This window comes from Notamacropus eugenii, chromosome 1 (assembly GCF_028372415.1).
Source record: "Notamacropus eugenii isolate mMacEug1 chromosome 1, mMacEug1.pri_v2, whole genome shotgun sequence".
Taxonomy (NCBI): Eukaryota; Metazoa; Chordata; class Mammalia; order Diprotodontia; family Macropodidae; genus Notamacropus; species Notamacropus eugenii.
In genome coordinates, this window is record NC_092872.1 from 103,901,585 (window position 1) to 103,924,419 (window position 22,835).

The window sequence follows — 22,835 nt, forward strand, 5'->3', positions numbered from 1 at the left end:
ATTAAATAATATTAATAATAATAAACTCTATCATGTTAGGGGCAAGTTACAATTAACTACATGCTCCCCTCTCCCCTTTTTTGTTAAGAGGGTCATTCACCATAAGAAACTCTACCACTGGCTTGCTCTCATCCAGACTAAAAGACGAGCCAGGCTAGGATGTAATAACTGACTTACTCCACCCAAGATTGGAACATCTTTTCATAGTTGCAAGTCAGCCACAGAGCACACTCCAAACCAAAAAGCTATGCCACTAAAAGGCAACCAGAAGCCTTTGAATCCTGAGTTCTGTATACGAAGGATGAGATATTATGGTAGAAGTTGGATGTGAACATTCAAAAGCAATGAATGAGTAAATGAATAATTAATAAATGAATGAAAAGGTATTTATTAACTGCTTACCATATGCTAAACACTATGCTAAATGCTAAATCCTGGAGATACAAATATAAAAACAAAGACAGTCATGGGCCCCTTAAAGTACTCATAATGGCAATAAGGTTTAAAATAGCTCATATCTTTTGCAAACTCCAGCGGATTAAACTGTACTATATATTACTCAGTTCAAAAAGATTGAGCTCAAAGGTACCAGACTACCCAGTGCATAAGTGTTCAAGGATTAGGTCAAATGTTTCTTTGTATCTCTTCCTCACCACTCTCACCCCACAGTACCTAGAAGTGCTGAGCACAGATATGGTGTTCAATAAATATTTGTTTACTCTAAACTGAATTCAACACAGTTGGTTCTGCCTATAACGTTGCCCACTCAGGGCGGGTAAAGGGTTGACTAGTGTCCCACTACCAATCTATCCTAGAATCAAGGGATTGCTACAAAGAAATATTCCACGAGTTATAATTTCCTCTTGAGACCAAAGATAAGAATGTTTAGCACACAGAAACAGAAGCAGTTTAACAATGCTAATCTAAAACAGTGATTTATGGAGAAGGTATTATTTTAAATTTCTTATGTTAGAAAGACAGCTTTCTAGTAGTGATATCCATTAGAAATTTCCCATGAGCTAGAAACAGGTGTATGAAATAGCTGGATCAGAAATGTATATGCATCTCATTTAGACGTGTTTCATAAAGACTTACAGTCAATAGCCAATCAACTAGTTATGCAATTTTGTTTAAATTTCAGGATTGCTCCCCTAACAGGTGTAATTTCATGTTTGCTTGTTTTTCTAAACTCAATTGCTTCTCAACAGCCACTGTCACTGAGTCATATCCTCTATCCTCAAAGCATATGGCAGAGCAGAAACCTGCAGAGCCATGAGCCATGGAAGGCCGCTAGCATCTTCTGCTAGACTTCTTTGGAAAAAAAATAACTCATAAGTTTCCTCCTCAGCCTGAAGTCAAAGCTGATTTTCAGTACACTAGAAAAAAAAAAAAACCCAACAACCCCTAAATTCCCAAGAGATATCTCAGAGAAAATGGTACTGAATGTTTATCTATCTCCTGGCACCTTTTTGAAAGAAAATTTTGAGGCATGTACCTAAACTAGCAAACATCCCCTTTCAAATTAAAGGCCAATCTCTCCATTTCTCTAAATAAAAGTGAGAGAAGTTTGTGTATCTTATTATATAATTAATACAGCACTAAACCAACATGTTTTAAAAATAAATATGCCATATTACTACCTATAAGTGAACTTGTATTTTAGGCCTGGAAAACTAAAGAACGGAGAAGGGAGAAGAGAGGATATCATAAGCATCTTCATAGAATCACAGACTATTAGCATTTGGGAAGGGAACAGGGAGAACATTTAGTCCAATGCCTTCATGATAAAGATGAGGAACCTGAGGCCCAGAAAAATCAAATGCTACAAGCCAGTTAGTGGCAGAGCCAGGAACTATAACGCCAAATCTCACTCTCAGATGAGAACAAAGGAAAATATTCAACATTCCTAGCACTGAAAGCATCATTTTTTTAAGGGGACAATCATACACCAAAGAAATTATCCAATAAAACAACTTACACTATCTTATGTAATTCTAACAATCATTTACATCAGAGCCAGAACTTTTCCTTTTGAAAAAGTTGAACACATCTATCAACAATGCTTTCTATCTATCATTAGCAAGAAAATGCACCCAGATCCTATAAACACAATAAATTCAATTTTACAGAAGACACTATTGAATACCTAACAGGCATTCTGAACTTTTACTGTTTACAAGCTGTTCTCCTTCCATTTATTTCCACACTGAATTGAAATTCTCTGACAAATACAGAGCAGAAGGGGAAAAAAAATTCATGGAGAAAGTTGCTTGCTATACACCAAGTATAGGCTAGGCCTTTTTTTTTTACAGTTATCTATTTCTCAGGGGACTTCTTTGTCTTTAGTTCATAATTGCCCTTAGTAAGTTCAGACAAACTGGAAGATATATTCTTTTTCTGGATAAGGATTTTCCCACTTTTCTCAAATAAAGTATAATTTTTTTTTAGAGCAATGACTTTACCTGGTTGACTGAATTTCAAATTAAGCTTATTCTTCTTGGTCAAAGTCCTGAAATGTAATCTTGATGCTTGGTTACAGGGAATGTCTTAGTGGCGGACAAACTCAAAGAAGAAAGTAGCAGGCTCTTTTCTAATTTTTTTTATACTCATTCCCTCTTCAGGCTTAGCCATCCCAGGATCGGGGAGACCGAGACTATTTCAGAAGTGTCTCCCCATACCTTCATTCTCCTACTTTTCTCTTCTTTCCCCTCAATTTTCCCTCCTCCAACTTAAGTCAGAATTAACTCTGTAGGTTAGTTTAGATAGGGAGAAGAAAAGATCGAATACTTCCACTCCTATTCTGTAGAAGCATTCTTTTGAAAAAAACAACTTAACCATGGAGATTTTGGCATTTCTTTGAATGCAAAGCAAACATCAATTTTTGTTGAGAATGATTGTTTCTGGCAGATTTGTAGGAATGAGACTTTGTTTAGAGAGACTTGGTGTTTAGTAATTGCTTAAAAGCAACCACAAATGCATTGTAGAAGAGATCTTGGTAAGGGGTTTGGTGATGTTTCTTAAGGTCTTCCAAACTGGGTACACGGGCCATCTGAACATATGTTTTCTAAAATGTGAGTTCATCTTCTGTAGAAAAATGACTCATTTAGCTAAAGGCTACTAAAGAGACAGTGAGAATGGTCCTTGGAGACAGGAAGACCTCAAATCCTGTCCCTGATTCATTTGGGGTGTGTTGTCCTGGGCAAGTCACTTCACCTGAGCACCTTAGGGAAACTTGTGTAAGCCTGTAAGGTGAAGAGAGGATGCTAAGCTACACTGGAAGGAGTTTTCTCACTGGAAGTTCCCTATATTAATGGAATCACTTCTGTCCCCTATCCTCAAAACTTCACCAATATATGGGAATGCCACTTTCAAAGAGTCTATGCTAGCACAATTCAAATTCTGGAAGGGTCTACCAATAAAGAAAAGTGTCCAATACGGGTCCAGCGATAACCTAGTTACCAGGCCAGTTAAGTTTGCAAAGGTTTATAATCAGAAGATTGACCACAAGGGTTATAGATTTATAGCTGGGAGGGTGCATGGAGGTCAACTAGCTCAACCCCTTCATTTTTCATGAGGAAACAGGTGCAGAGGAACTACATGCAGAAGTGGGATATAAATGCATGTCCTCTGACTCCAAATCCAAGGCTCTTTCCACTCTGTCATGCTGCTTAATGACTGCAATGATTCTGGGGAAGCCACAAGAGCAGTGGTGGAAATAAGATCTTTATTGGTGATCATGGACCCACAATAACAAATTCATGGATCCTTCAAGTATTGCTATGTAACAGGAATACTTTCCCATGCTATGTCTCCTTGACCAGGATCACCTTCTCTACCTTCTCCTTATTAGTCAACCTGTATTTCATTTCTGGGTTCCTTAACTCTATTATTTCAGTATGTCTTATTATTTATAGCGTTTCTCATACTGTTTAAATCTAACTTTATGTGATTAGAGATTGTTTGAACTCAGAATGTTCCCCGACCTCATTAACTCTCCAGGAATGCTATAGATGGTTACAAGGAATTTTGGGTTCTCCCAGTTTCTGGATTCACCAAAACATTCTTATTCTGTGTCTCCATACCCAGGTCTTGTTTTATAAAGGGCTACACAAGCTCATGCTATGAGTTCACGCAAATTTTATTGTATGTTTACATTTTCTGATATCCATCTCAATCTACCTTGTTTTCATGTTGCTCTCTGGGCAAAACTGCTTAACTGCGCATCCGTGGTTCATGTGCAGGTATCCTCGTCCAATTCCTATATCATACATACCTCCCAGAGTCTAGAGGAAAGGGGAGCCGCATCTCCTTTCTGGCTCCTTTCATCCCCGCTACCAAACCAACTAATAAATTTCGTTCTAAAACTATTTCAGATTTTGGGGCTTATTCTTGTAAACAACATCAGTTTTTGCTTTGGTTTGCTGGGGCCCAGGCCTCTCTAAGCTCTGCTTCCAAGTCACCACAGTACCCACTCTATCCCCTTTTCCAGCTTCCTTTTTATGTGTAGTCTTTCCCCATTATAATGTAAGCTTGTTTCAGAGCAGACACTCTCTTGCTTGCACTTGTATACCTAGTGCTTAGCATAATGCCTGGCATATAGTAAGCACTTAATAAATGTTCACTCACTAACTTTACCTTTCTATCTTTATCTAACTATTTCTGTCTGTGTCTGTCCATGTATGTCTTTCTAATCTCTCTTTGTCTCAAGGTACCTTCCATCTGGATATGGCAGAATGGACTTGCCTTCTAAAATGAGTTGAGTTGTAAAGCAACTTTTCCTAGATTTAGTGCATCAGACTTCCTTTTTTTCCTGCCCACCCCTTCCTCTTTCTTTTATATTTCTACCTGCAAAAGAGAAACCCTTTCACACCTGAGCTACCAAGATAGCAGTGCCCAGGTTGTTGGCCAGGGAATGTACTTAAGAAAATGAGCCAAACAGGAGGAAGAAAGAGGAGTAAGTTTCACAGAAGCATGTAAGTTAAAAAGTTCTTGTCTCTGGGGCTGCTCCTTCACAAACAGGTTTGGAGGTAACCTAAGCCATCAAGACAGCTTGTGGATCCGAAAACAGAGAAATATGGCGATCCATCAACAACTGGAATTCTTCTAGACATAAAGGCAATCATTACTTGCAGATACAAAATTCAAGTAGTTACCTTTCCCTCCTAAAAGTACAAAATATTCCAGTTCATGGCAAAAAAAAAAAAAAAGTTTGCAGGACCTTCATGAATGGAGAACATACCTTTTTTTTTGCTAAAGGAGTCATTTCCACTCATGCTAATTTTGAACATCGTTAGAAATCAAAAACCCAATTTTCTAGGATTATACTTGACTACACAAAGATGTTTATGTAAGGATGAAATAGTTTAATATGCTTTAAAAAAAAATAACTGCCTGAATGCCAGCATCCCATTTCATTATTCAGTCTTGTGCAGTAATCTAATCCCTCTTTGTGATTTAGTTTTCTTACCTATAACAAAGATTTAGTAAGGTAACCAGACAACCCACAAGTAGATCTTTAACGAGGATTTTGGATCTAGCCCTGGAAGGGACCTCAGAAACAATTGAGTCCAACCTTTTATCTTACAGATGAGGAAAACTGAGGCCCAGGGACGCCCTTAATTGCCCAAAGTCACACAAGTATAAGCAAGAGAGGCAAAAATATAAATTCAGGTCCTCTGAGTCCAGAGCCAAGGCTTTTCCTAGAGCACCAAGCTATCTCCCTCCCTTATGTAGTCTTGGAAGTCCAGGAAGTGGGAGTATATATGTGACATTCCCACTCCTGGTTCTAGCAAGTCAATATCCTGTAACTCTAACCATAATCTTAAATTTGCCTTGTGGTGTCAGACCTGGCATTTACTGGCAGAGGAGGGTGTGTATGTATATAATAATAGTAGCTTGTTATTTCAAAAATTAGACTTGAGAAGTGTGTATGTATACACATGTGTATATATATGCACATGCATGTACATATACATATGTATAATATACAGGCATGTATTAATCTGTTGGTGTGTATATATGGTGGCGTGCTGCCCCCTTTCACAGTATATCTGTATTATTTTTTTCCTGATTGCAAAATTGGAGCCTAGAAAGCTACTTTCCTTGGGAAGGGAGCATGAACCGTAATGGAGTACCCTTGAACATGAAATTGGCATTTACAGTAGCAATTATTTAATTCTTTGCATTTGTATCCCCAGCACCGAGCATGGTACCTGATACATAGTAGCATTTATCACCTATTCACTGGTTGATAGGAGGAATTGAAATAGTATCTGAACTAGGGAATTCCTGAAACAACATGGTGGGAGGGCTATTAGAGGAGGCCTAAGCTAAGGGATTGTAGAGGGTCTTACTCTCAAGGTCTGCTGGAGAGGGATCATGGCAGCCTTGTTTGCAAAGTAGAATAGGGAAGGCCAAAACATTAGTTTATGGCCAAAGGTCAACAGTGAAAGGTATTTTATTAGTAAGGGAAGATGCTTCTAGCCAGTAAATTTACTTTTTTGACAAACCAATTAGCACTAAGAGGACAGATTAAAACATCATAGCTCTAGAGCTGAAAGAGAAAAATGGCTCAGGGAAGTGAAGTCCTGCTCCAGGCACCTTAGATAGCATCTAGTATAAGCCTCTGATTTCACAAATGAGGAATCTAAAGCCCAGAGAAGTCAAGAAATATGTCCTACAGGTAGTAAGTAGTCACTTAGACTCAGGAAGGAAACCGGGAAGAACCAACCATCTAGAAGTACTTTTAGAAAATGAAAGCTCTTATAAGTTTGGGGCTTCCATACCCACAGATACAATCAGCAGAGGAGATTCTGGAAAGTTTGAGAAAATAAGAACCTATTCCAACCAAAGTCTACATTAAGAAAGGCAGTACTCGGGCTAACATCCTGCCCAGAGGGATACGACCAGCTGGCCCCAAAGGATTTAGAAGAAGTAGTTTAACCAGGGCAGAGAGGAGGGAACTATGAAAGAGTTGGGCTAAATTTTCCGCATATTTGCAAATCTGACAAGGCTGAACAGTTAGGAATTCTGTAACTCTGTAACCTCATTGTCTGTTTATTATTTACCTGGTTCCCCACCTCACCCCCAACCTTGTTTCCCTCAAAGAAAAAAAAGCACTGAGTCACCTACTTGAGTTCCAAAGCTGACTCTTCAATTTGCTTTCTATATGACCTTGGAAAAATCATATAATCTGTCTGGGCCTCCATTTCTTTATAAAATGGGGGAGGTTTGATCAGATGACCTCTCAGAACTACTCCAGACCTAGACATATGAACTTATTGACTGAAAGGAAAGTTACCCTTTTCAGAAAAGCAGAGGAAAGGCCTGTGTCCTCTCCTGAACAGGCTGAATGGGTCCAGAGGAGGAGAGATGGTCATGAGAAATCAATAGAAATCAAATCTGCAACTTGCAGAAATACCAGCCTTGGATATTTACTAGCTATGTGACCTCTGTTTGCATTAATTTCCTCATCTGTACAATGGGGATAATAACAGCACCTATCTCCTCTTAAGTGTTGTAAGGATCAAATGAGATAGTGTCTGTACACAGTAAAGCACTATAAATGTTAGCTGGTATTTATAGTATTACGCACTTTTTAGGTTCAAGTAATAAATTCAACAAACATTGAGACTCTGTATATCTCATTTTCTAAAAAACTGAAAGTTTAAATCTATGACCTTGTGGATATGTAAAACCCATCCCAATTTATGTTATTGCCCATGTGATATGATATATCAACCAATTAATTAATCTTCAAGTGTTTACTCTGTGCCTGCTATGCGCCAGGCACCTGTACCAGGTGCTAGGGATACAACTACAAACAAAAAATATGAAAGGACTCCTACCACAAAAAGCTAAACCTTACTTTTCAAACAAAAGTACAGATTAAAGCTTCGTGGTATCATCAGATGAATGACAAACTAACTCATGGTCATAAAATTCAGAGCTGGAAGGATCATTCAGAGAGACTTAGGAGAGACTTCAGAGGCCATCTTTTCCAATACCCTCTTCTTACAGATGAAGAAACTGTAGCCAAGGGAGGTTGTGCTCCTTCCATTGTACTACAATGCCTTCACTTTGTTTAACCACATTCATTTTTACAGATGAGGAAACCAAGGCCCACAGAGATTAAGTGACTTGCCCACAGTCACACAGGTACTAAGTTAAGATCTGAACTCAGGTAGGTGCCATCATACCAAGTTCAGCAAGATAGTCTAGCCTACTGAACCATGAGGTCATCTAATCCAACCCTTTCATTTTACAGATGATCTAAGAAACTTGCCCAAGAGACCTTCAAATGCATTTAGTAAACGTCCCTTATTTTATAGATGAGGACAATGAGACTGTGTCAGAGATTTGCCCAACATCAGACAGCTGGTGGCAATATTGGAACTCAAAACCTAGGTCACTGGACTTCCTTCCATTTCTATATTCTCTCACTTCACACTGTCTCAAAATACAATAATAAGTAGCTGGTAGTATTTTAACCATGTATGTGTTAAAAACCACAGAGATAATGAAACATGCATTTTACAGCTAAAAAGGGCTCAGTGTTCTTCTTAACCTGTTTTTTGTGATGGAGCCTGCTGGGAATAACTCTAGAAATTTCAGTGTGACTATCTACCTTGGAACTCAGCAAATCAGGGCTTGGTTTATTGTTTTGTTGATTGTCTACACTGAAGAAAGTGATGGAGAAAATGCTAATGATGCACATTAAACTTAAAACTGTATAGTGTGCCATACACCCCATGCCCCTAAATCAATTCTTAAACATTTACCAGTACATTACTACATGGAACCCTGTAACAGTATGGTGAAATCTATGGATCCCTTCTCAGAAAAAACGTTTTTGAATGCATACAATAAAATACTTAGGGATTATAAAGCATAATATATTGAAATAATATATATGCCTTTACATGACATATCTAATATTATATATATGTATATATATATATATAATGCTGAAATACAATTATCAAAATATTTATCAAACAAATTAGTGTATTTCATGTTAAGAACCCCTGATTCCAACTATGGCCTCTTCTGCCTTCATCAAAGAAAATGTTAGGTTTTTCTCCTTTCACATAATACTTGGAGCTCAAAATGATTCCTAGTGACCATCTAAGTACATAAATTGTTTTTGACCTGTGACATGTATAAATGAGGTAGCTGAGTGGGACCCCTGGCCAGAACAACATTTGGCAAAGAAGGAAATAATCTCGAATACTTTTTGAATGCTGGAAGGTGGGGGTCTAAGTTGTTGGTCAGTCAGTGGGCAGAAAGACGATAATTCTTACCTGCTACATTAAGACCTTTGGGTTTGATGGATAGATGGGTAAAGAAATTATTAAGCACCTGTTTATAAGGCTAGAATGACCCTACAGTAAGTTTCCCAACTTTTTTCCACTTAGGGATCCACTCTTTTCTTTCCCATAATATAGAAATTCAAGTTTCTCAAGACCATTTGACTAGGGACAGGCAAAGGCGCATGTCTGAGGAGGCATTTTTTAATGTTATTATAAAGGGCATAAATTATAAAGATATATTTGTCATGAGGATAAGATTATTTCTAAGGTCCTTTGATGTCACTTACATTCTCAGTGCCTCAGATAACTCTCTAAGACTTAAAAGTTACAGTTCATTAGCTGAGAGAATTTCCAAAACAATTCTCTTCAACAAAAGTCATAGACCTCCTGTGTGTATACAGTATGTATACACACATGTAAATAATACCAGCATTTGATACTGGTCTGTACTAATTGCTACAAAAATTGGTATATGTATACCAATATATTGATATTGATATATATACATATATACATATATGTGTGTGTGTGCGTATATATATATGTATGGTAAATCAAGCTGCACTTGTTATAGGAAGGTTCAAAACCTCTCCTGGACAGTGGAGGGGAAGGAGGTGGGCCTATCCCTTTTAAACTTTCCCTTCCTTAGGGCATACAGATGCCTTGCCTAAGCTGTACCATCAACTTTCAACAAGGGGCCACAATTCATCTGTAACTCAGACATAAAGAAAAAGTCCTGGTGAAGAAAGGACCAGCTTTCATAGATTGTATCCAAAACACAATTCCAACTATAAGCTTTGCTTTATTGCTTCTACTTTAACATCCCCCTACCCTGAGACATTGGAACAAAAGTCTCTTTTCTATATTGCCACCATGAACCCCAGACCCATTGTGGACTGAGAAGACTTCTGAATTGGGTATCATCACCATGACATGACCATACAATTTCTCTTCATAGTTTTAGATCTCGTCTTAGAACTATAATGCCTCTTATAAACTGAGAGGACAAGATCAGGGAAACAGCCTAGGAGGTTCACAGGATCATAGTTATAACTGGAAGGGCCAGTACAAGTCACTAAGTTCAACCTCCTCACTTTACAGATGAGGAAATTGAGGCCCAGAGAGGATAACGACTTGCCTGAGGTCCTACAGGTAATAAGTACCTGAGGCAAGATTCCAACAAAGGTCTTCCTGACTGCCCAGCACTCTACCCATTACAACATGCCAAAATTGAGCCCATTCAAAAGCCTGGCATTAAGTACAATGCACACCAAATGGACAAAGCTCTGGTGTGTGCATCTCTTTTGAAATTCCTTCTCATCTTTTCTCTCTTAGGTAGAAGGCAGGATGACACGACCCAAGAGTGTTTACTGGGACTAAATCTCACCCTCAATGGTGAAGACCCACTCAAGGTGGTGCTGGCCCACAGTGCCCTCAGCCTGGGCTGTGGTGCAATGTAGGGCATGAGAAATTACCCAGGTTAGCACAGAAATAGGACCCATGCTCTCCTCTGATGAGACAAGGGTGCTTTTCACTACACATGCATCTGTAGCTAATGACAATAAGAGGAAAAACTCTACAGCACATCCTTCTCCCTTTATTATTGATGTTCAAACAAACAAACAAGAAATAATCTCAAAAACCATAATGCCTCCCAATGGTGTCAGTGCAGGGCTCTGAGCCATTTCTCTGCTCACATTTTAGGAGTTATTTTTAGGTGCAGGGTTTTTGGGGTTTTTTTGCCTCTTAAGATGATTATGGTGCCATGGTTGTGTACAGTGCAGCTAGCAACCTTCTAAACTCCAATATAGTGCTAAATAAATAATTCAGTCTCATGTATTTTAAGTCTTTATTATTATATAATATTATATTATATATTAGCATATAGGATAAGAAACGTTCATGTTAACATGAGATATTTATATCCCTATCTCCAGGCAATTAGAAAAAAAGAAAAGAAACACCTGAAAGCCAGATCAAGAGAGTGCCTAGCCCAAAGCTCCTGTCCACTTACTCTGCTTCTATCTTAGGAACTAAATTCCAGAGAACCGATCAGCAGGGTCCCTCAAACAGCTATGGGCTACTTTTTCTACTAAAATATTGTTCCTCGATCTTCGGGCCTATGGCTCGAATCCAGCCAGAATGGCAGAATGGGATGACCTTAGAAAGGACCATAGAACTCTAGTCTAATACCCTCATTTACCAAATGAGGAAACAGTTTCAGAGAGGTGACCTAACTTGTCCAGGAATAAAAACAGCGCATGTCAGAGCTGGGGCTCTAACCCAAATCTAGCTTTCTTTCCATCTTTCCATGCCCCCTCCTGCATATCTCCTCTCAAAATGGGGGAGAAGAAACATGAGAGGAAAGTTCTATTTTACTTCCTACTTGGACTATGCTATCTATAGTCATGAACGATCTATAGACACACAACTGGGTTATCTTTGGATGAAGGCAGGTGGTTTTTGCTCGGGCCCAGAAGAGAAGGCAAGTCGCAGCAGCCAAAGAAAAGGAAGGATAAGAGTGGACAAGGTCTGAAGTTGCAAGATTACACTGAACCGAGCCTCTTCAATCACAGCGGCAAGCCATGTTTAGGGAAATGACTGTCTGACTTTGGGATCAGATCCAACTGGGCCTTGGGAGAGAGGGGTGGGGTTTAATCCCACTGGCAGGAAGCCCAGATAATCCAACCTGGATCCCTATAATGTCCAGCCCCAAAGAGTCCTGGGAAAGCCTACAGATGCATCCATTGCTCAACGACTTATCTGCAGCAAGTCCCTTATTTAGTCCAAGGTCTCTCAGGAATCTCAAGTCACAGGGTCATAGATTTAGAGCTAGAAGGAAATTTCGAAACAAGCTTGTCCAATCCTCTTATTTCATGGAGGAAACTGAGTCCTCCTCCCCAAAAATTAAATGGGTCATATAGTGAAAGGCAGAGCCAGGACAGGACCCCAAGCCCTTCTGGACTCCATACTCCCCTTCTATACAGCCCAAACAGCATTTTTCAAAGCCTGTTATCAAAACTATCTGAAAGTTATGGCTGGAATATCTGAAATCTTAATCAAAGTATGAGGAAGTCAAATGGTCATATGTGAATTTTAAGGAGAAAGAAGCTTTTTTCTGAGAGGCCACCATACTACAAAGAACTACTCAGCCTGAAAAGGTGTCAGCAAGTTAGGTCAGGACTTCCTTAAACTCTACCCCTCTTATTTAATAGTCTCTACACCCCTTTTCAACATCAAAGACTTAAAACTAGAATGAACCTTAAAAGACACTGAGTCCAAATCCCTCATTTTATAAATTTTATATACCTATATCTACGTATATCTATATATTTACTTTCTCATTCACCATAAAGGTTTATTTTGACTATTCAGAGACAAATGAGGAATGAAGTGATTATAGGATCATAGACTGAAAGGAAAAGGGTTTTAGTATAGTATATAAATGAGGCCCAGAGAGGTTAAGTTACTTGCGCATCATCATACAGCTAGTGTCTGACATGGCATTCATTCCTGAGAAGCCCGACTTGGCAAGAAAGATCTTATGCTGAATTTCTGCATCCATTTTGGCCTTTTCTGCCTCACTGGCACACTTGGCAGGGGCTCTCTCTCCCAGGGGACTGCTTGTATAAGCCAGAGGTGAAGAAGGTAGGACCTAGATTAACATTTGCTCATACTTGCCTTAACATAAAACAAAATGGCCCACATTTCAGATTTCGTTTGTTCTATAAAGCTGAAATTCCTCTCCCACCACTTTTTTTAAAAGGTCATTCTTAACTTTGCTTTGGATTTTATATATTTACTTTCTCAATCACCATAAAGGTTTAATTTGGTTATTCAGAGACAGATTCCATTCCATTGTCCAAATGTCCTGTTATTCTGAGTTTTATCCAGAAGCAGAAAGGCTGATTAATCATGGGTAGACAGTAACCTCCCTGGATTCAGCAGCTGTCATATGGGTATGCTAGAAACAGTGTCCATCCAACATCCTTAGACCTCCCCTCTCAGGTCCTAATTCTGAGTTTCCCTTTCCCACATGCCACATAAGATTTCCAAAAGTCTTATCACTAAGCTTAGGAAAAAAGACTCCTGGTCACATGCCACATACATACACTTGACTTGCAAATGGAAATAAGTGACTTTCACTACTGGAGGCATGAAAAATATATGTCTCTCTTTCTCTCTCTCCTTATGAGTTCTCTCTATGGGAAACGCCAACTCTGAAGGTCAGAATGCACCAATTTCTCATTTGCTCCAGTGATTTGCTGGAGGAAAAGGTTGAGGCCAGCATTAAATACAAACATTAAAAAAAGAACTACTTCAAACGGCATCCTAATGGACTCTCTTTGCCTTCATCAGTCAAATGGCATTAAGGACATTTGGATGTAACGAAGGCCCTCAGGAAGGGTGGTTTCAGAAAAAAAGGTGGTTGTTCCAGTGAAGTTTGCTAGAGGACAGCAGAGGGAGTGCCCAAATGCCCAGAGGTCAGGGGCCACCAGGCCCAGGGTGGCAGCCTCTAGCTGGACTTTTGCAGCTATCACCATTTCACTCAGCTGACAGGAGGTGGTATAAGGCCAGGGTATTAAACCCTGGACTCGACTGGGCTATTTCAGGCCCCTGCAGAATCTCCTTCTCAGGAGTGTCTTTACCAAAAGAACAAATTTCTCTCTGTCTGAGGAGGCCCTTTCTTCCCCTCACAGACAGTAGTTAAGTATTAAATAAGAAAAGGGACCAGAATTGTAGCATGAAGGAGTCAGGACTGAGGGTCTTGCTCCTTACCCTTTTTGTCATGGTTTTTGGCCTTGTGGTTCCCAGCACTAGAAAATGCCCTTTCACAATGACCAATCCAGTAAGGATTTATGGTCTCAAAATGGGTCCCAGCACTAGTTAGGACAGAATACTCACGTTTGTGCAGTTTTCTGTTGATCAGGCTCTTTACGTACATTATCTCATTTGATAGGCTTGCTAGGGAAACATTAGACAAGGGAGGGTTGGGTCTTAAGAGGAGAGGGGTTGTGGCAACCGTGGGACGAAACTTAAAGAGCTTTTTTTTCCCTTCTGGGTGAGAGCGGCTAAAGGAAAAACTGAAGAGTTGGAAGTAGTGATTACTGGACATGGAGCTTATTCCATCCAGAATGCTAATAACTGTAAAGTACCAAGTAATCAAATTGATGGGTTAGAAAACAAGCTCACTCCAAGGCCTGCCAGGTTGTTTTTAAGGACTCCTGAAAGAATAGACACTGGGAAATAATCTGGCCATTTCTCCCATATCTCCCCAGTCCTGGTAAAATTGCTCAGAAAGACCCTTTGGTTCACTCTTTTCTCAATATATAATGTAATTATCCCTGGCAAATCCTATCCAGGAATTTCCCACAGATATTATGGAACAGTTAGTTCTTGGAATATGCTTATGGTGTTCAGAGTGGAATGTAAATCTGATGGGTACTCATTTTAGGAGGCAAAAATCAATTTTCCTCAGGATACATTCTTCCTCTAATGTGCCTGAATTGACATGGGTATTATACACTAAATACACCACCACACTTAAATTCCTATACAGGAACATGGAACCTTAGACATAATCTGGTCACACAATCGTAGAATCTGAGATTTGAGACATCGTTCAACTACATACCAAAGGAACCCTTCAATCACATAGTCAACAAGTCATCAGTCGGCCAATGTGTGCTAGAAGAACTCAAAAGAGAGGGAAGCCATCAATTCTCAAAGCAACCCACTCTTCATTTTTAAAAAAGTCCAATACCCTCATTTTCCAGATGAAAAACTGAAGACAAGTCCAAGAGCACACAGGTAGAGAGAGAGAAATAAACTTAGGGCTGGTGACTTGAAATATGGCCTTTCCACAATATTACTTTGACGAATAACTACCTCTCACCCTCCTACTTTCCAAGTCCCCCACAGTTGTACTTTCCCTCTTTCTACATCTATTTTGAGGAGACAATCAAGGAAAATGTCTTCACTGAATAATTTTGGCAGAACTCGCTTTGTTTCTGCCATGGCACACAAAGGGTTAAGTGAAAGTAGTAGCCAGCTGCCTGCCATTGACCATCATCGGGTTCACACTTTTGGCTCAGAACTTCTACTCAAAGCCACACCCCTTTCCTTCTCTCTGCTCTGAGTTACTGCAGCAGAGTGGCCAAGTCCTCCTTGGCATCCCCACCCCAGGGTGTACCTCTGCGTCCCTGGGGATGGAACAGCCCGTCCAGGACTTCACATGCAGCAGATGCTGGGCCTTTCCCTTTTTTTTTGGTCACCTGTCTTTTGCATGTGAGGCTCAGCACCAGATCTTGCCCTTGTACAAATCACCAGGCCCTTAGTTAGGCCCTGCAAAGCTGGTTACGCAATCCGTTGTGCTTATGCTCCAGACCTGATGCTTAGAAAGGAAAGCAGAAATCCTCCAGGTGAACGTTACCTTACAGTTGCTGGCCAATCATTTCCCTTGGCAGACTGATGCTTGCCTGAAATCTCTTCCTCTATTCCACTAACGTACTTTTATTTTTTTTTCCTAAAATAATTTAGAGAGCTTTACATAACAATGCAAAGATTAGGAGGTTCAGTGAACAGTCAGGCCTGGAGTCAGGAAGACCTGAGTTCAAATTTAGCCTCAGACATTTACCAGCTGTGTGACCCTGAGCAAGTCATTTAACTTCTGTTTGCCTAATGTGCTGGAGCAGGAAGTGGTGAACCATTCCAGTATCTTTGCCAAGAAAACCCAGTGCAGGGTCAGAGTCAGACATGACTGAACAACAAAGCCCTCTGTTCAGCTTCAGTTACTTTCCCAAGACATAACAGTGCTACTTAGATAAAGTCACAGTCATGAGATACTGTCTTGCTACATTTCTAAGGGCTGGCATAAGAGACCTTGGATCAGAAAGTCAAAGAATTCTAGATCAAGAGCTAGGAGGGACGTCACCACCATAGGAAGTCCAGGGAAAGTAGGTAACTTCTCAAGGTCACAAAAGCAGTAAGCATCGGAGGTGGGATTTAAACCCAGACCCTCTGACAGTCCCTCAAGCCGTTGAGTCAGAATCTATTGTGCACCTGCTGTATACAAGGCACTATGTGTTCATCCTTAGAGGGGTTGAAAAGCTTTGTTTTGAATGAAGGGCTACTTGGCAGATGCTGATTCTTGAGGGTCTTCTTTAAAACGAATACCTGAAATCTGGGGCCCAGGACTGAAGAGAAACCTATTCTCTAAGGGGTTTGATTCCTGGTTAAAGCAATAGCTCCAGTGCCATTCAGAGGGCTCTCTTCAGGCCTTGGTCAGTAACATTCAATCAGGTGACTACAGTTATTTGTCATGGAACAAGGAGGTAAAAAGGAATCCCCAGCCTCCTCTAGAACAGAACTCAGGTACTACTTTCATCCCACCTGAGGCCTTTCCCAATCCCCACAGACATTTACCCTCTCCCTATCTTGAAATGACTGGATTATTTTTGTTTCCACTTATTTGTGTAAACAAAATATCTGCTGTAAAGATTTCCTAGCAGAATGTAAGCTTATTGAGGGTAAACAATATTTCTGTTTTGGTCCTGGCATTGTCAGCAGCTCAGGACATGAAAGGGAGTTAATCAATATTTGTTGACTTGAAGGTGGTGGGGAAGAGAGAGAGGAGGAAGAGATTGAAACAGATAATTGAAGTAACATTTTCAAGGAACTATGAACTCAACCAGAATCAGGGTTAAACACTGCTTTTTATGTGTCTAGCCAAACTGCCTTCTAGAAACCTTTGCTGAATGCACTAACAATGATAAAGGAGATATACAGACAAAAGGGGAAAAAGCAGCAGCCATCCTTAATTCAAATGCCCTTCTGGCCTGACCACTGGGCCTGCCTGTGTGGGTCATTTTTTTACTTCAAATTGGGATCTAAGTATCTCCTAGAATCATAAATTTAGCACTAGAAGCCTAGAGGTCATCTAGTCCAGCTCCCTTATTTTACAGAAACAGAGGCTTGAGAAAGGATTTGGAATCTGAGGGCACCCCAGGTCTGCTGCCTTCTAACCTTTGTGACCTTGGGTGACTCATGTCCCTCTTCTGAATCTCTGTCACCCTCAGTTTTCTCATCTGTAAAATGAAGCTGGACTACATGGTGTCTAAGGACATGTCTAGTTCTAAATCTATGATCCCATGTTAGTATATATACATATGTGTGTATATGTACACATATAGGATATACATTCATATGTATATTTACTTGTATAAGAAACCATGTGCAGGAATAGATTTATATCACACATGTGTACAGATGCACACATAAATATACATGCTTTCCTACACAAGCATTATACATATGAGTACTAGTAACAGGCTACACATATCACATATGTGTACTATATAATATACACACAGAGGGGCAGCAAGGTGGTGCAGTGAATAAAGTGCCAGACCTGGAATGAGGAAGATTCATCTTTCTGAGTTGAAATCCAGCCTTAGACATTTACTAGCTGTGGGACCCTGGTCAAGTCACTTAACCCTGTTTGCCTCAGTTTCCTCATCTGTAAAATGAGCTGGAAAAGGAAATGGCAAATCACTCCACTATCTTTGCCAAGAAAACCCCAAATAGTTCCTGAAGTTGGACATCATTGAAACAAATGAACAACAATAATATGTACATATACCTTTCCATAGGAATATTATTTCTTATATAAGCATATATTTATATATATATATATATATATATATATATATATATCCTAATCATAAGATTATAGACTTAGAAGTAGAAGGGATCCTTGATCTACTTTAACCTCCTAATTTTGAGATGAGAAAGGCCTAGAGGGGTGACCCAAGGTCACAAATGTTGGAAGATTCAAATTCAGGTCCTCACCCAAAATACAATGTGTGTGTGTGTGTGTGTGTGTGCATATGTGTGTATATATGTTGTGTGTATGTTTGCAAAATAAACTCTGTGCCCTTTTATACAAATGACACCAGAGAGATGAACTGTGTTAAATGTGCCACCTTCCAGGGCCACTGGTAGTGCAGTTGGACCAAGTTCAGTATTTGGGGTGCAGCACAGTTCTTAAAATATGGGTGCTGGGTAGAGTTGGGGACATAGCTCTTAGAACTTGCAGGGAGAAGGAAGAATTTCCTAGTGAGGCCTCTGTCAAGAGCCTCGTAATTTGTAGGCCATTATTATGTAATTAATTTCTCTCCTCAGAATCTAGCACCAATAAAAACCACAATTCTTAGATAATCTATCTGTGCAGAAGAGACCAAGGCTAAGGTATTTAACAGCTAATCTTACCTTGAAACTGCTTTTAAAGCTTTGGGGGGGGGGGGTGCCACCAAAAATTCCTTTGGCCTCTACAAGGACCCTTACTTATGGTATCTTTAAATCTGCTTCCTGCAGTGGGAGCTCGGTCCACATTCCATTTACATGGGCCAATAGCCCCATTCACGACTGCATTAGGATTACAGGCCTGCAGATTATAAACAAGACACCTGCAATCACCATATTTATAGTTTTTAAAGGCTGTCTGGAAAATTTTAAATGGTTGTCAATAGATTTTATATATTATATAAAATAATAATTATTATAATTTTATATACTTACATCTATATATGTATGTATTGTGTATGTGTATATATATATGTATATATGTACTGGGGTTATCATTTTCACACTTTTCATGGCCAAAACATCCCAATGAGGTAGCTTGAGGTACGGTCTCATGGCTAGTTGAACAACTGCACACAGACACAGGGAGTCACCATTTCCGAAGAAACTGTAAGTATCTGGGAAAACCACTCCCCTGACAGTTCCAGAGATAGAAATTCTTGTGCTCTCATTATAAGTCCTAAGAAGCAACAAGAGCCTCTTCTCCCCCTCCCATTTGACCTAACAGGGGTGTCGAGAAGGAGAACTTGGACCTTTGGGCCCATTCTCTCTCCAGCCTCTCTGTTAAAGGTGGCAGTCAGTAACGATGTGGACTCCTGCCTACCAGGGAACAGGCCTGAGCCTGCAAGGCCAACAAAACAGCTGTTGGATGATAACCACCCCTGACCAGCTCAGTACTGTGATGCAGTGATCAAAACTAGACTTAACCCAGTCATTTAAACTAAGAAAAACCAGCTTTAAACCTTAGGTAACAAGCTCTAACATGGTGGGCGAGGGGTGGAGAGAAGCCTTATCATGAAAATATGGCTAGTAAGTTACCTAGCTTTTCTTTGAAAACAATTAAAAAAAACACAAAAGCAAACCCCAAACCTCAATCTATGCCCAAGCTAAAACTGAAAGCATTATCTTCACAGGTTCCATTTATGGCTTTCAAAAAGCTCTATTAAACGTTTTCTTCCACAACACAGGTAAGTCTTCTAAACACAAGTGTCACAAAAAATGGTGACTAACAAAGGTGATTTCACAGTGGCCAGGATTTGGGCTGTTTTATCAGAGAACAGCAGGTGTAACTGGGCCTTCTAAAGATGGTGGATTAAAGTCTCATAGTATTAAGGTCTTACAACTTTTCCCTGGTGTGTCTGTCTAACAGAGCCAGATTTGGCTCATTAAGGGACTTGTAAGTCTCCCAAGGAGGATTTTATACTGCGGATGTCTGTCTTCTCACTGTCAATGATTCACTTACTATTTTCCATTTTGCTTTACCTGGGATCGCCAGTTGGGCATTGTTTCTAATAAGAGCCTCCTAACATTCATTACCAAGCCAGGACCTCTGAAATGAACCACGCCCTGAGTTTCTCTGCTTGGCTTATGGGTGGGAGTGACACACATAACTGAATAAGGAGAATTAACTCAGATATCTGATTTGGTAAGGAGCTAACCTGCAATGTGGTGGGCCTGTTGTCCATCATTTGGTCAAAATGCTTTGCTGCTCTAAGCAGTGTTATTTTAAACCTCTCCGGGGACTCTTGGCCAAATTTAAAGCCATCTTGGCAAGCCCAGAAAAGTAGCCAACATAAGGCTAAATGAGAGAGGCATTCCTAAATGGCTGGCTATAAAACCTTCGACTGTCCGATTTATTCCAACTGCACAGGGGGCAAGGTGGGGAGAACAGAAAGATGCTATTTGACTGCCTTTTTGAATTTACCTACTCAGGCAGAATACTCAATTGTGGGGACGTTGGGGGCCTTCGGAGTAAGAGAGGAGAGAGGGAGAGAAGGGAAAAATGAGGGAAGTAGAAAGGGGGGAGGGAAAGAAAGTGGGAACGGGGGTGGGTCAAACAATCTGCTCACCTCGAAAGCCACCTCGCAAGCCTTTTGAACGCCCTTGGCACTCAATACACAATCTGCGCATGAGGTTTTTAACAACGTGCCATACTTTTAAAAGGTGGGCTCTCATGAAAGAGATAAATACAGGGTAAAATACAGTTGAAAAAAAAAACTGAAATCGAGGAGGAAAGTTTAAAAAGCAAACAGTTAAAATGATTTTAAAGAGTTCAAAATAGCACAAACCATCTTATCCAATTTGTTTCTCTCTCTCTCTCTCTTTCTCTCTCTCTTTTTTCCTCTCCAAAATTTGCAACCTTTAGGAAAAGTGCAGCGTCCTTAACTACCACCAACGTTGCCCAGGGCCCAGAGGCTGGCACGCAAACAGTTAACCCCAACAGCACCTTGGCTTTAAGCGAGAGACCACCGCTAACCTGTATGCACTCTGTAATGGGCTTTTAGATGGGAGGATTTTCCATAGACTTTGCCACATCCACTGTACGGACACTTGTGCCTCTTTTCTGAGGCTAGTTTCCCCTTGGCGGACACTCCAGGGTGCAGGAGGGACAGGGGGCCGGGCACCCCAGCAGAATCCTGCCTCTCCTCGGGGCTGTGCGAAGGGCTCGACCCAGATTCGGTGGTCACGTCGCTGTCGGATCCCAGGTCTTCATCATCGGGGCTTTCGATGCTGTCGCTGCAGAGCGAGGGGGTGGCCAAGGGTCGGTACTTGTTCAGGTCCAGCAAGCTCTTGGCGATGGTGACCAGAGTGCAGTAGTCCTTCCACGTATCCCCGGGGTCACCGTGCTCCTTCGTCCCTTCCCGCTCGGGCATCCTCAGCCTCTCCGCCTCGGCGGCCCCGCGCTCCGGCTCCGCAGCGCGGTTGGAAATGGACACCAGGCACTGGGCAGCCACGAAGTCCATGTAGGCGGCTGCGGACATGGTGCGGGCCAGAGGGCGCAGGGAGGGGCGCGAGGGACCCAAGTCCAGCCGCACCAACTTTGCACCCCTCCGGTCGTACCTCCTGGAGTTTGCTTGCCGTTGGAGGAAGAGGAGGATTTGCTTTATTATCTTCCCCTCTAATTCCCCCACGATCAATCAGCTCGTCCTGTCTTCCCCCGACGAGCGAGATCGCGGAGCCAAGGGGGCGGGGAGCAGAGAGCCGTGCGCTTTGGAATCCGCGCAAGAAGTCGACCTCAAGCCCTCATCTTTACGTAACCACCAGGGACTCCAAACGCAGCCTCCACAGCCCGGGCTGCCGCGGGGGGCTCCTCGCTCTCCCCCAGCCCTCCCTTACCTGGGACTGGCCGGCCCCTCCAGCTCTCCAACCAGCCCCACAGCCCAGCGCCACGGACTCTAATGCCGAGGCTGGGTTGGACAGATGCCACACGTGGCGATCTCAAGTTAGGGTTCTACTGGGGGAAAAAAGAACCCGAGGCGTTCCAGGAGGGTCAGGGCTTCCAGGAACGCGGAGGGCTCCTCAGGTCCCGGCTGCCCCGTTTCCTTCGTTGGACTTCTCGCCTTCACCCCAACCAAGCCCAACAGCCGCCTGGAGACAGCAGGGGAAGACCTAGGTCTAGCTGGCACTTTTGCCCCCGCGCCCGGCCCGGCCCGCGCCCCCCTCTCCGGCCGGTCCTCACTGTTCCGGCATTCTCCTGCTCAGTAACAATTTCGCAGAATCCCATCACGTCACAATCCAAACCCCCTCCCATTGGCCAGCCAGAAAGGTGATTCAACTCTGTTTACTTTCTCCCCCCGCCAGTCAGAATGGCCTTTTGGAGGAGAGGGGGCGTCTATAACCGAGGCGCCTGGCCAATCCGGCCGTTCCGTTTCAATGCCTCGTGCTACCCCTCCAAGCCTTCAGCCCGGTGCTTAAAAGGGTAATGGCCCGGGGCGCGGGCTGGGGCTGGGACTCGGTCCCCGCCGGAGCTAGACCCCCCTTTCCTTGGCTAGACCGGGTTCCATCGCACACGTGTGCTTCGGTGCCACACCGCACGCAGTCCCTGGGCTGAGTCCCTCGAACCAAGCTAATTTGGATTTCCATTTCCGGTCCGTAAGCAGTTAAATGCCTTGCTGCAACTGCTACAGTCCCAGCAACGAGCCTTCCAATCAAAAGTAAGTTGGCTGATGTCACTGACATTAGCTCAGCCAATCAGAAAAGACTTTCCAAAAAGTAAGTGTGAAACACTTGTAAACCGGGTAGTTCAGTTCATTACCGAGCTGGACAGAGCACTGTTTTGGTTTGGATGATAGTAAAATTTGGATTTGAATGAACAAGGGGCGTCATGAAGAAATGTAATCTAATTATCCAAATGCAACAAGAGAGAAACAGCACCTAAAA

At 41.6% G+C, this 22,835-nt stretch overlaps 1 protein-coding gene across 1 annotated transcript in view; it reads right to left on the minus strand.

Moving 5' to 3' along the window:
• KLF9 (KLF transcription factor 9) overlaps positions 1-21,436 on the minus strand; it is a 32,603-nt gene extending 11,167 nt beyond the window's left edge. Inside the window, exon 1 of the mRNA XM_072611391.1 lies at positions 20,932-21,436. Coding sequence (XP_072467492.1) covers positions 20,932-21,436 — 505 coding nt within the window. The remainder of the gene's footprint in view (positions 1-20,931) is intronic.
• Positions 21,437-22,835: the final 1,399 nt, after the last annotated feature.